This window comes from Hyaena hyaena, unplaced genomic scaffold (assembly GCF_003009895.1).
Source record: "Hyaena hyaena isolate Hyena2069 unplaced genomic scaffold, ASM300989v1 scaffold_778, whole genome shotgun sequence".
NCBI lineage: Eukaryota > Metazoa > Chordata > Mammalia > Carnivora > Hyaenidae > Hyaena > Hyaena hyaena.
Window position 1 is genome coordinate 295,642 of NW_024081411.1, and position 14,146 is coordinate 309,787.

At 40.5% G+C, this 14,146-nt stretch overlaps 1 protein-coding gene across 1 annotated transcript in view; it reads right to left on the minus strand.

Moving 5' to 3' along the window:
* Positions 1 to 14,146, minus strand: part of SORCS3 (sortilin related VPS10 domain containing receptor 3) — a 584,073-nt gene that overhangs the window by 10,135 nt on the left and 559,792 nt on the right. Inside the window, exons 21-23 of the mRNA XM_039218779.1 lie at positions 6,892 to 7,015; positions 5,160 to 5,272; positions 1,001 to 1,132 (exon numbers count right to left, since the gene is read on the minus strand). Coding sequence (XP_039074710.1) covers positions 1,001 to 1,132; positions 5,160 to 5,272; positions 6,892 to 7,015 — 369 coding nt within the window. The remainder of the gene's footprint in view (positions 1 to 1,000; positions 1,133 to 5,159; positions 5,273 to 6,891; positions 7,016 to 14,146) is intronic.

Here is a 14,146-nt window from a genome sequence, read left to right on the forward strand (position 1 = left end):
CACAATAGCTAAAACATGGAAAGAGCCTAAGTGTCCATCAACGGACGAATGGATCAAGAAGATGTGGTTTATCTATACCATGGAATACTACATGGCAATGAGAAAGAATGAAATCTGGCCATGTGTAGCAACATGGATGGACCTTGAGGGTGTTATGCTGAGCGAAATAAGTCAGGCAGAGAAGGACAAATATCATATGTTTGCACGTATAGGAGAATTAGGAGGAACTTAACTGAGGAACAAGGGGGAGAAGAAGGGGGGAAATGGTGGGGGAAAGGGAGAGAGGCAAACCATGAGAGACTCTTGAATGCTGACAAAAACTGAGGACTGATGGATGTGGGGGGGAGGGGGGATGGGCATGGAGGAGGGCACTTTGGGGATGAGCACTGAGTGTTATGTGGAAACTAATTTGACAATAAACTATTTGTAAAAAAAAAAAAAAAAAAAAGAATGCTGTGCCCATCACAGGAGCCACACACCCATTTGATGAGGATAGTAAATCACCATCCCTTCGGACACACTGTTTCCCTAGTCAAAGCAAGATAAAGCAATCTATCTCTCACCACACTAACATGGTTAGAAGCGATTCATTTTCTCTCCTAAAGAGGAACTTACAATGACCAGGATGGTTAGAGACAAGAAGCACATTTTCCCAGAAACAGAAAAGTAAACTTAAATTCCTCCTTCTCCCTCCTGTGTCTCCCCCAGGGCAGGTCACCTGGCGGGAGACCCAAGTAAATTTTCAGGGATGCCCACTGTTGGAATGAGCGCTGCCAGGGACAATTTCCCTTCTTGCACGCCAAATGCTCCGGTCTGTGTGCACTGGCACTAATTCCGGGCCAGGCTGGTTGCTCTGCGCCGCCCTGGGGGGCTGCGCAGACTCATGGGCTGTTGGACCCAAGGGAGAAAGCTCCCCTCCCTTTGTGGCTGGAAGTATCACTGTGTGCCCTCAGACTGTGGGCAGCAGGCAAGCATCCTGGCCGAGTGTCCTGTTACTTACTTGTTCCAGGTCCTCTTCGTTGCCTTTCCTCCTTTCTGTCAAGTTCTTGGGGGGAAGGATGAAGAGTTCTGCCGAAGTGGGGAGACCAGGAAACACAGCAACCAGGATCTGGTCTTCTGGGACGCTGGTTACCTGCAGGGGGGTTCAGACCACAGAGTGGAGCCCTACAGCAGCCGGCCTCCCCTGGTCATAGCCAGGAGCAGAGTGCACAGGGATATAAGGTCAATGTTTTGTTTTTTAAAATTTTTACAATGTTTATTTATTTGAGAGAGAGATGGAGTGTGAGCGGGGGAGGGGCAGAGAGAGAGAGAGACACAGAATCTGAAGCAGGCTCCAGGCTCTGTGCTGACAGCTCAGAACCATGAGGTCATGACCTGAGCCGAAAGCTGACCACGGACTGAGCCACCCAGAAACCTCATGTGTGTTTTCTAAACAGCATTTTAGGCACACCTTTCAATATTCCTCCAGTCTTTCTTTCTGTTTCCCCTTAGAAGTGCTATTATTAGTTTCACTACCTCCTCTGGTTCTTACATACATTTTTACTGAAACTAAAATACTATGATGATTTTCAAAATCTGGTTTGCTGGGAACATTGGCTAAAGCTTCTCCCTTATTTTCCATTTTTCTGCACTGAGAGGACTAGAGCTCTGGTGAAAATATGGACATGGAATGCAAACAAGGAATGAGAGGTTACAAGCAAAGGTGGGGAAACGCAAATTAAAAAAAAAAAAACAAACAAGCCAAGCAACCCTATTTTCACTTACGAAAGCAGGATTTTTTTTATTAAGTTAAAATCGCTAATATTGGTAAGGCTTAAGAGGCTCCCTCATTTGTTGCTGCCACCCCTAAAAATCAATTCACTTTGCCAATTTGCTTTTCAAAAGACTTACTTTAAGGCCATTAAAATATTCAGACCCTTCATTTGGTAACTGTAACTTGGGAGCGTCTGTCCTAAGGAAATGATCCAAAATATAGAAAAGGCCACATACAGGAAGAAAAGCATTATTTGTAATAGCAAATAAATGGAGAAAAACTCAAATATTAAAAAAAAGGAATAATGGTATAATCATCTGACAGAATGTTATTTTACCATTACGATGATAATTAGTACAGTCAGCCAACATGGAAAACTACTTATGAGGGCTGCATTCTGATCTATTTCCTTATATTTCTTTGGTTACAACTCTATAAAAGTAAAAATGTATAGGAGTAAAAAAGCAAAATAAAATAGTACAAGTTGTGTTAAGATGCTGAGATCATGAAAGAAACTTTTTCTATTCCTGAATGTTTAGTAAAAGGATTTTATTAGTTTTTGATAAAAACTTAAAATTAAGCACCTGTCTGGAGGCAAATTCCTGAAGAAAACAAAACTCTGAGCTTCCCTTACCCATGAAAAGAGTATGGTTATTCTTTCCTATGTGTCTCCTGAGGGTCTTTATCCAGAACACCTCTTCCCTGCTGCCAATCCAAATAGGGTACTTTTTGATTTGTCAGAAATACCCGCCTCCTCCAAGAAGTCTCCCCTCACTATATCCATTGGCAATGACCTTCTCCATTAAGCCTCTCACACCAGTATACTTCCAGATACCATGTCTACCATGTTTCAGGGACTTAGATCATCTCAATTGTACCAAGAGTATATTTGGCTGGTATAATCTTTTCCCTGAGAGGTTCTTATGAATGTTAGCCCAGATGTTCCTGGGAGTCTTTGGGACTAGCCCACTCTTCTGAAGATGCTTGCACAGAGTAGAGACTCAATAAACAGTCGCCAGACTGAATAGAAAGGGAGGGGTTGTTCTCCATCTGCTCAGCTCTGATTCCTATTTGGGACTAGGTTCACACATTGGAGTTAATTCCCAGGGACACATTAAGGTAAGAGCATCATCTTGCAGAGAACTAACAAGCAGCAATCAGAAGCCCGAAGAGCCTACCAAACACAGAAGATACCTTGGAGCTGGCTTTGCCAGATGCCTCAGTTTCCTGTTGGGATGCATGACCCCAAGAAGTGAAAGCCTTTGTGCCCAAGTCTATGGGGCAAGAAGGCCTCATCCTAATCAGCCAGGGGAAGCAAGTCTCCAGAGACCATTCTGAAGGGCAAAGCACAGAGGATCACCCAATGGCTGGGTTGACCCTTTGTCCCAGGGAACAGTGGTCTTAGGGGGTATCAGTCAATTAGCAATCTTGGAGGGACTCTGTAGCTATCTGTCTAGATTCATTAATTCCATCCAAAGGGACACTAGAGAGACAGACCCTCATGAGATTTAAGACCCAGGCATCAGCCGACACGTCTGATTATTATTACTTATTAGTATTATTATTAGGATTACCAAGTCATTTATTAAAAAACTAGTATGCTTTTAATAAACACAATCATACAAAATATAACATAATTATAGATGTTTCACAGTTAATATGCATATAAGAACAAGGGCATTTTCATCCCTTTCTATGAATAATCTTTTTGTAAAAAGATTTCAGATGAAGATCATCTGGTAGACAACTCCCCACAGGGATGCTCTTAAATCACTCTCTTTGCCTTCTTCTCTTTTTCTGTTAGCTCCTTCTCCAGGTCCTTCCCTGGATGGTCCTCCTCTGCCTTAGGGAGCACTTCCTGGGAGCCCTGATCACCTCCAGTCTCTGCTCCACATTTCTGCCTTCAGGGAGAACATGCACTTGACCTTCAGATCTATATTTTCAACTACCCTGGTTATCACACCCAACTGCTACTCATGTGCTCTGAACTCACATACAAAATCATATTATTACCATACTCTACATCATACTATTATATAAATCATACTATTACCATTCCTTAAGCATGTTTCTCCTCCATGGCCTAAGGGCAAGGCCATCTCCCACCTCCCACCCCACCCCCCGGGTCTTGGAATCAGAAAGCTTCTCTCTCCATCTCATTCACAGTATATTCTATTAGTCATCAGTTCTACTGTTCAACTTCCTAAGTGGCCTTTGAATCTTTCTTCTGTGGGATCTTGTTATCTCTGGTCTAGAGAACTACAGTACTCTTTTAACTAGTCATCTTTTGTGAAATTCCTTCCCCAACCTATTCATTTCCCACCTCAGTAGCCCAACATCTACACTGTTACCAGAATGAGTGTCTGAATACAAATGAAACTATTGTCAGTATATTTTGCTTGAATAAGAAAACATTTGTCCCATTCCCACTGTCTACCAGATGTATGTCAGAGCCTTTTTGGCTTCTGTGATGCTTCACAATCTGCCCTAACCATCCTAGCTCAAGTCTAGTCACACTTGCCTTATAGCCTATAGACTGGCTACACTAAGTTCTACCATTTCCCCAAAATCCTCCACTCTTTCAATAGTCCATGGCCTTGCACATACTGTTCATTCTACCTGAAAGACACCACACTGTCTCTATTAACCACCATGCACTCTTTAAAACAGAGTTCAAATATTCCCTGAAAAGACCATCCTAATAGCTCACAAGTATTTATTAACTCACAAATAATGTGCTAATCCTGCATTTGCCTGGGGAGAGTGAATCCTCCTTTTCTTCATGTTCTTTTGCAATGCTGACCATGCCTCTGCCATAGAACTAAGCACATGTTAGACTTATCTCTGTGTTTGAAAGCCCATGTTGTATTCGTCATTACATTCTAGTACCTAGTTCTGAGCAAAGGGTTAACAAAACCCTTTCAAAGCTCTCTACGGCCAATCTAACCTTGGGTTAAATCTAGAACTCTATTACCCTGAAGGTATGAAGCCTTATGATTGTCACATATAGCCAATGGTAGTCTTGTGAGTCCAAATATCTGGTTAAGAATCCCCCCTGATGGGCAAAGAACAAGCATAGTGAATGATCTTTGTACAGACTCAATGAGTGCTCCATCCATTAGTTCATTAAAGGGGTCAAGCTCTTGTCTTAGAAAATTCGGTATACAGACAAGGCCAATTCCCATCTTCAAACACTAGTTCCTGTCTTTCTATCTGTCTTTCTTCCCCTGTCCCTACTCCCTCCATCCTTGCTTTATGCTCCTCATTCTTATCTCTCCTTTTACAGAGAGAGACTTCTTATAGAACTGTAGAATGGTGGTATTAACCCAGGAAACTTTATTCTGGACCAGACCATTTGTTTTTCTCTTGATACACTAACATGTAAGCAAAGAAAAAACCAACTTACTTTAACCAGAGCTCTCTTGATGACATTACCAATATCTTGCCTCCACTCAGGAATGTCAGGGTTGTGGTAATCCAGGTTTGGAGAGAATGACAAGAGTTGGGACTGGAAGTATTCTGCAAAGAGAGAGGGTATGTGAGTAGAGCTAGAAAGGGATGCAGTTGACAAGACCACTGTGCTTTAGGGAAAGGGTCCAGTCTTCCATGCAGCCTCAGCTAAAATTCCTTCTTATCAGCGTGTTTCTTGGCTTCTGAAAAGAAGGTGGGACTTAGTGAACGGAAGTGGATTTGTGCTCCTACCAGACAGGAGTTCCTAGCATCTTGAGCCCTTCTTCTGGTAAAATATTAGTTGAAACAAAAGGTACTCATGAAACCCCAGAAGAAGAAGATATTTGCTACTGTTGGTAGTATCACACAGAGCCAATGATAATGCATTTATAAGCTGTGTTTGGTTGGAATGGAGCCTTGACACTTGCCCTCCCTCAGTTCCTGTGACCTTCCTCCTAGAAACTGTTTCATGGGAGTAGACTGAAACCCTATGTCTAGGGTGTGGGTCATGCTCAGTTTCTTAACTTGGCTGGTGGGTACACAAGTCTGTTTATGTTGTGGTAAGTCTTGAAACTAAACACTTATGATTTATGTACTCACTGAATTAAATTTATACTGCAATACGTGCACCTGGGTGGCTCTATCAGTTGAGTGCCTGACTCTTGATTTTGGCTCAGGTCATGATCCCATGATTTTGGGACTGAGCCCTGTGTGGGGCTCCACACTGGGTGTGAAGCCTGTGTGGAATCCTCTCTCTCTCTCTCTCTCTCTCTCTCTCTCTCCCCCTCTCCCTGGCTCATGTTCTCTCTCTCTCTAAACTAATTTTGTTAAATGCACACTTCAATAAAAATGTTTGGTGAAAAAAGGCTTTCAGATGCCCGATGACAGAGCCAGAGTATCAAGTTTGCAGAGATATAGGAAAAGGCACTCATCTGAAGTGAGGCTGAAGTAATATGGTCTGAGTGAGAGCATCACATACCTTAGTACAACCTTTTAGAAACCCCCAGGTAGAGTAGCAGTCTTTAGGTGCCTGGGGGAGGTTGTGTGGGATGGTGCTAGAAGCAAAATGTGATTTAAAATAATTAGTAGTTAGGAATGGTTCTCCAAGATTGAGAACAGGATGGTGGCGCCATTTACCTGCTCTTTTCTAGCTCTGCCCTCATAGTCTTAGCCTTGCTTTTGAGCCTTTGCAGCCAAGGATGATAGAATTTCCAACAATTAATTATGTGTAGTTCATCTCAGTAACTGATCTATGAGTTTTGCAAGGTCAGGGACCATGACTCCTCTTTTGAAATCACTGGTGCCCATGGTCACAAAGGGTAGGTGATGCATACATGTTGTAGATACATCAGGAGGATGTCATATCTAGATGGTTCTATGATAGTCTTTCTAGCTTGGTGTCTTTCAATGTATGATATGTCTTTGTCTAATGAGAACCATGTCAGGATGTGGTGCACATACTTCTAGGGGAATAAGAAGGGCTTTTCCATACCCATCTGTGCCAGTTTCTCTTATAACCTCAGTGTCTATTCAGGAACAAGGTAGAAAATGTGTTTGGAAAGCTTTTGACCTACATAATTTTTCTCAGGCCTGAGGAATTTCCAAAGCAGACAGGGATTGCCATCATGGTAAGCAGAGGGGATTGGTTGGGCAAGAGGGGGCATCACAGAACCATTTTTAGGGCTTACCATGAACAGCGATATCTTTTGTGTCCTGAATAAGGGCATTCCCAGAAGCCACCTGCACAGTGATGGTGTTGGTTCCCTCCACCAGGAAGGTGAAAGAAATGCTGCTATCCAGGGTGATGAGGGGCTAAAGACAAGAGTTGAAATATCGATTTAGTCCTCTGTGGGATATCAGATTTTCTTCCTTTCTTATAAATCTCAGACTATCACAAATCTGCATAGTATTTGTGTATCCCCAAGCAGTCTTCACTTGAAAAAGGGAAAAAAATGACTTTTCATAGCTTCCAAAAACTGGGATTATACCCAGTATCCAGGAAGAGTATTAATATGCTTGAAATTTATTGTAACATGTAATCCTGAAAGATGAAGATAAGACTGGACACTCTGGATTTTGCATGTCACTCTGTTCCTTCTCCAAAAACAAAGTAGAAGCAACATTTGTAACCTATTCCAGCTGGCTCTGGGAATAGATCATTTATTTCTCTTCTCCTCCAATATTCTATGTCACTTGCATTTTCTCCTATATTTGATTGGACCTTTCAGAATATTTCAGAGTATTTGATTCACCTTGATTGGACCTTTCAGGGGGTGATCACATTTTATTTACTTCGGTATCCCCCACCTGCTGTATCTCCATCTCTGGCACATAGCCTTCAAACAGAATATATATATGTATGATGGATGCGTGGTCAGATCACTGGCTTCTTGCTTTATTCTGTGTTTTCCATTGCCAAACACTTCTAGCATTTTACATAGGTCAGAAAATACATAAACATACATATCTATGACCATTTTAGTTATTTTTCTGCTTTATTATCATAACATATGGGGGTTTCCCAAGAATAGAGAGAAAAATAATAATTATATTATTTTCCTGAGAATTACGATCTTGATAAAAGCAGGTGCTTATTGAAGAGAAGAATGCAGGTCCTGAGGTTGAAGAGTCATTATTCAGTGGTCAGCTTAAGCCTGTGCCTTTCCAAGTCCCTGTTGTTTATAAGACAGAACAGTACAAGCTGCTATAAGGCAGCTTTTACAGAAAGGTCACAAGCACAGATGAGCAGACTCCCTCTCCTCTCTGTGTGTCAGGACAGCAATGGGAAGGAGACCAAGAATGTGGTCAGCTGGGGATGCATAGAGCAGCTCTTTGAGGGGGTGGGCATGGGCTAGCACTTACAAAGCATACTCATGCACTCTTAACTGAACATGACCTAGACATGTGTGCCAGATCTCTGAAGAGGTTCAAAGATGCAGCTTTCAGACAATGTCTCTGCTGCAAGACTGGAATTCCTTTCCAGCTCAGAATATTCAAGTGGGCCTTGGAAACATGATTTGATTTCTTCTGCTTTAAAATTCTGGAGTCAGACAGACTACCATTGCACCACAAGTATTATGCTAACTGAAATAAGTCAGTCAGAGAAAGACAAATACCATATGATTTCATTCATGTGTGGAATTTAAGAAACAAAACAAATGAGCAAAGGAGAAAAAAAAGAGAGATACATCGAGACACAGGCTTAACTACAGGGAACCAGTTGATGATTTCCCGGAAGGGAAGTGGTGGTGGTGGGGAGGGGGGTGTTACACAGGTGATGGGGATTAAGGAGTGCACTGGTTGTGATAGCACCTGGTAATCTTAACACTGGATTATACACTTGAAACTAATATTACACTGTATGTTAACTAACTGGAATTTAAATTAAAACTTTAAAAAATAAAATAAAACAAAATTAAGGAGCCTGCCTCTGATTCTGCATATTCCTCTCTCTCTGCCCTTCCCTCACTCGCACTGTCTCTCTCTCTCAAAAAAAATTAAAAATAAAATAAAACAAAACAAAATAAAATAAAATATAAAATAAAATAAAAATACAGTTCTGTAGCTCCATTATTTTACGATGAGGCTGATAGCTGGAAGTGGGCAAGATTAGAGATACTGCCCTACACTTGTGAGACACTTTCTTTTTGTTTGCTGTGTGAAAGAAAGAAGAGAGTTATAGAAAGAGATACACTCTTTCCTTTAACTAAGGTCATATCCCCAGAGTTCAAATATTTTTAAGGCTCAGCAACTATATACGCAAGGGTACAGTCTTCTGAATTAAACAACGAATCAGTTGCACGTAGGTTCTGTGATGTATGTCAACTCACATGGGGCAGATGGTGGCTGTTTAGTGTCCTGTGTTGAGAAGGAAGCTGAAGTCAAGTTGGGTTCAGTATACCACTGTTGGCCGTGACCATGGAAAAACAATATGTATGCCACAGAGTTGCCATCTCTGGTGGAAGAAGAACAAATATTTGAAACTCTGGCTTTATTAAATTACTCCTGTAATAAATTACCTTGGGCAAAGTTGGTCCCCATTTTGGGCCTTAGTTCTTTATCTTTTAAATGAAAGCTTTGGGTTGGAAGAGTTGTGAGCACCTATTCAGCAAGCATAATATAAAGAATCAATGAATGGCTTTTGGAAAACTTTCTAGTCTCTACTGGTCAACCCATTCAATCTTACCTGTTAGAAGACTTTTGCTTGCTTCATTCCTAGTCATACTTTTTTGGAATAAAAACGAGACACCACTATAGACACAACTGAATGGCTAAATTTTCTTTAAAAATGATAATATAAAATATTAAGGATGCAGAGCCAGTGGAACTCTCATACATTTTTTGGTAGGATGTGAAATGACATAAGCACTTAGGAAAAAGTTTATTTTTATAAGAAATTACAACAATTTTTCCAAAGTAGTTGTACCATTTCCTGTTTTATGACAGCAATTACAGTCCTGAGAATTTAGTCAAGAGAAAAGAAAACACATGCCCACAAACAAACAAAAATTTCTTGGAAGCTTATTCATAATAGCCCCAAAATGGAAACAGCCCAGGAATTCACCAATAGGAAAATAATTTAAAAAGCCACAGTATATTCACACAAAGAACATTAAGGCAAAAATATACTGATACATACAAGAGTAGGGATAAATCCCAAACCTGTAAGAAATGAAAGAAGCCTTACATAAAGGAGTTCATATGGATGAAGTTCTAGAACAGGCATATCTAATCTATGATGGAAAAGAAAGTAGTGGTTGGTTTTGGGGATTGGGGGTGAGTATTGACTGAGAAAGGGAACGAGAGAAATTTCTGGAGTGATGGTAATACCACATATTTTGACAGGAGTTTGGGTTACATGTGAATGTGTTTGTCAAAACTCAGAAAGTTCACACTTTAGATTTGTTTATTTCATACGGATACATTTTACACCACCATGGGGAGAAAAATATAAACAAATACTGAACTCTAGCTAATAACTTGCAAGCTTAAGCATTGAGGTATACTGGTGTTTAAAATTTGAAATCAGTCAAAACTTAAGATTGATGGATGGATGGACAGAACAGATAAGAGAGACACACATGTGATAAAACAAGCATATTAAATGTTAATGGTGGACTACAGATGGTGGGTATATGGATATTCACTGTAAACTTATTTTAACTTTCGTGTATATTTGAAGTTTTCCATAATAAAATGTTGGGAGAGAAGATATGAAAAGAACAATCAATGTGATTTTACTTTTCCTGATTCCATGAATGACTTTCTCTGACCAGGGCTATATTCCATTGTCCTCCATTTTGATTCTATACCCTCAGCTATCATCTTCCCACATTTCATCACCAGGCATTTTTTCCCCTTAACAGCTGTCTCTTCCTGAAATGTTCACTACTTCTATGTCATCTTCTTCAGCTCTCAGTGGTCTATTTCCCCTCTTCCTTTCTCTACACAATCCTATAATCTTGGACTTGGGTGGCTGAAATCTGCCAGGCAAAGGCACCTCTTTTGAGAGTGGTGAAATTCCTCTTGTCCCTGCACATTTGATCTTCTCTCCATCTGTATGTTTCCCCAGGAGATCCAGGGGCCAAACAAGGGTGCAGGGCTGCAGGACAAAGGGAAGGCCATCTGTGGTGGGAGAGAATGTGCCATCCTACCAGCCAGTCAGGGCTCTGAATCACAGCAAATAGTGCTGAATGGGAACACTTGGTCCCCAGATGGCAGACCACAGGCTTCCATACTAGGGAAGAGGCAGGAGCTAATTTTGTTTTCCAAATTGCTTTTGTTTTTTGTCAACTGCTATGGCATCATGGCTGATTTCACCTTCCCTGCAAACCTGGAACACTCAACAGGATTCCTGAATTCTTTGTTGGCCACCGATACCTAGTGCGCAATGTTAAATTAAATCAAGTATTGTAAGGTTCATTTACTAAATCTATTAGGCAAGCAGACACATTTATTAAGCCAGACCTCTGTTAATCCCAGCAAATTGGCCTTTCAGAGCCCTACAAATCTAACAGGCAGCCGACTGACTTCTCTATGTCTGTGCCTTGTCCAAGCTGCAGTGGCAGTCCACAGTGAGACCCCTTGGAATAATACCTCATTCTTGCCTGGGTTGTGGGCTACATCCCTGCCCACAGAGAATCCCTCATGTGCGACAGGCCACATATTATCCACTGAGCCCAGAAAGATATCGACAAAGCTCTGACTGACTATTTAGTTATGACATTTCCACTTGACTAATGGAACAAGGAGCTTCAGGGAAATCTTTGGAAACTGCAAACCAGTTTCCCAGATGCTGTAAGTCACGTTAATATTGTACATTATAAAACCTCTACAATTTAAATATATACCTTGATAAAAGCTACCATTCCCAAATTGGACAGACTATGCATTCACTATGCCCACCTTACTTAAAACCTTCTGTGAAATATCTAGTTACAGGTAAAAGGTGTTTATGTGTGAATCTAGTTTATAACTAGAAAAAGTAGAATATGTAATTTTGGATATACTATGATTAGAACTATGTAAAAAAACTTAAATATATACAAAGGCTAGCAAAATGGTATCTATCTAGGTGTTATGACTAAGAGATTAATACGAAAATTCACAGGGGAAAAATTCACTCAAACACACACAACATACACACACATACACACACACACACAAAACATTAACTTTCAAAGGTTATTAGCCTAAGTGTTTTCTATGAAAAATGGAATAGTTTTCTCCATCAGTAATGTTCTAATAATTAAATAAAATAATATGTAGCAAGAGCCTCCTAAAAAGCAGTAGCAGAAATAAATGCCCCAAATTAGTATTAGCTCCTGGGGCACCTGGGTTGCTCAGTCAGTTTAGCGTCTGACTTGGGCTCAGGCCATGATCTCATGCTTCATAAGTTTGAGCCCCGCATCCAAGCTCTGTGCTGATGGCTCAGAGCCTCGAACCTACTTTGGATTCTGTGTTTCCCTCTCTCTCTGCCCCTCCCCCACTCATGCTCTACCTCTCTCTCTCAAAACTAAACATTAAAAAATTAGTATTAGCTCCTTTTACAGATCAATTTCCTAGTTAACGGGAACCAAACAGCACCGAGTCAGAGCTCTCACCAAAACATTCACAGACACTCATTAATTTACCAATTAAATACCGTGCTCACTGGATTCATCAGGCAATGAGGCCACCTTGATGTGCTTCTGGTATGGTGCTAGCAAAAAGCCCTGAAAAGATACTTCTTTCACCTGGACCAAATAACCATTCTTAGATGTAAGAGAAACATGTATGAAAGCAAGTCAGAAACACCATCGAAATGTAGATGGCTTTGATGCAAATGATAAGCATAACAGTGACTAATATTTTCAAGGGCTTACATGTATTCTAAGCACATCTAAGTTACGAATAGTTATTATTACCAGTTACTACTTGTTCACTATTCATTACTAATAGTTACTACTATTATACTCTGACACTACAAAGACCAAAACTGAGGTTCAGAGAAATTGCATGATTGACTACACACATACAGCCTAGAAGAATTGGAGTCTAGACTGCAACCCAGATTTCTTTTTGAAAACTGCTCTATTCTGGTATTTGTGTGACACTTCATGCTCAAGCTTATATGTGGAAATTCATAACCAAAGGAATACCTCAGGTTACTATCACACCAAACCAAACCAAAACTGTAATGCCATTCTGTAATTTGTAAGTTCCCTTCTCCTAATACAGCATAACACAGATTAGCTAGAGATATATTTCAAATAATAACTCAGTGAGGTCCATGGATTAGATATTAGTATCCTTGCTCTATAGAGAGAAAAAACACTGAGATTTAGATCAAGTGATTTGTTTAAGCAAACAAGGTTAATCATTAGACAAATAGGAATCTGACTCTCCAGTCACTTTGCCCACTTCTGTGTTTATTTATCAAAATTTACCAGATAAAGTAACTAGTAAAGGTCTTAGAATTCAGGTCTTAGAATACTCAAAGCAGGGAAAAACACTCAAACGAGAAAATGGTGTTGTAGAGAAACACTGCGTCTCCGGCTCCTTGTGGGCTGCTGAGTAAATCCCTGTGTTGATGACGGCCAAGAACTGCCCCCCTTGCACAGAGCAGCCTCAGTAAGGATCACCTGGTAAATGAACACTAACAGAAAAGAATTCTCTGGCTTGACAGCCAAAAGTTCTTAGCAGAGAAATGTACTTACAATCCTCTAATTTTCTCCTCCCAAATGATTCTCTCTTTCCTTTCACCATGTATGCCTGCTGGTGATCGAAGCAGGATTTTAGGGTCTGTAACCTCTAGAAGACAAACAGAGTGATGCAGCTAATGCATCCTGGGGCTGGGGGTGATGGCTGGTGGATGGGAGCTAGGAGACCTGGCTCCACAATTAACCAGATGTTTGATCTTGGGATGCTCATCTCACACAGGGAGCTTCACTTTTCTAATGTACCAAATGGGGATCTTAATAACTAACTTCTGTATCTCTTGTCCTGGTGAATAATCATTCCAGAAATGCAAAAGCATCATAATGTATATTAAGAAACTGACTTGAAAATATACAGCAAGAACAATGCAAACAGAAAAGGGTCCCTTGGACCCATAAGTCTAGGTATTTTATCAACCCATCCTAACTCCCAGTTTTTATATCAAATAAAAAGGATCCATTTAGTGAGTACCTAACATATACTAGGGAGATACATAGCATCTTACTTAATTTTTACAACAATCAAAATGATATAGGCATTATTCTCTCCAATTTGCATTGAGTGAATTCAATTTTAGGTCAAATGACTTCATCAAACTCACACAGCTGGCATTGTCTCTATGACTCCAAAGTCCATGTTCTCACCACAATATCATGCTACCTCCTTAAAGAAGACAGGGTGAATCATCTCCCACTCTTACCTTGCAGGGGCTGAAGTTCTTTTTGGTCATCTCAAAACAAACAA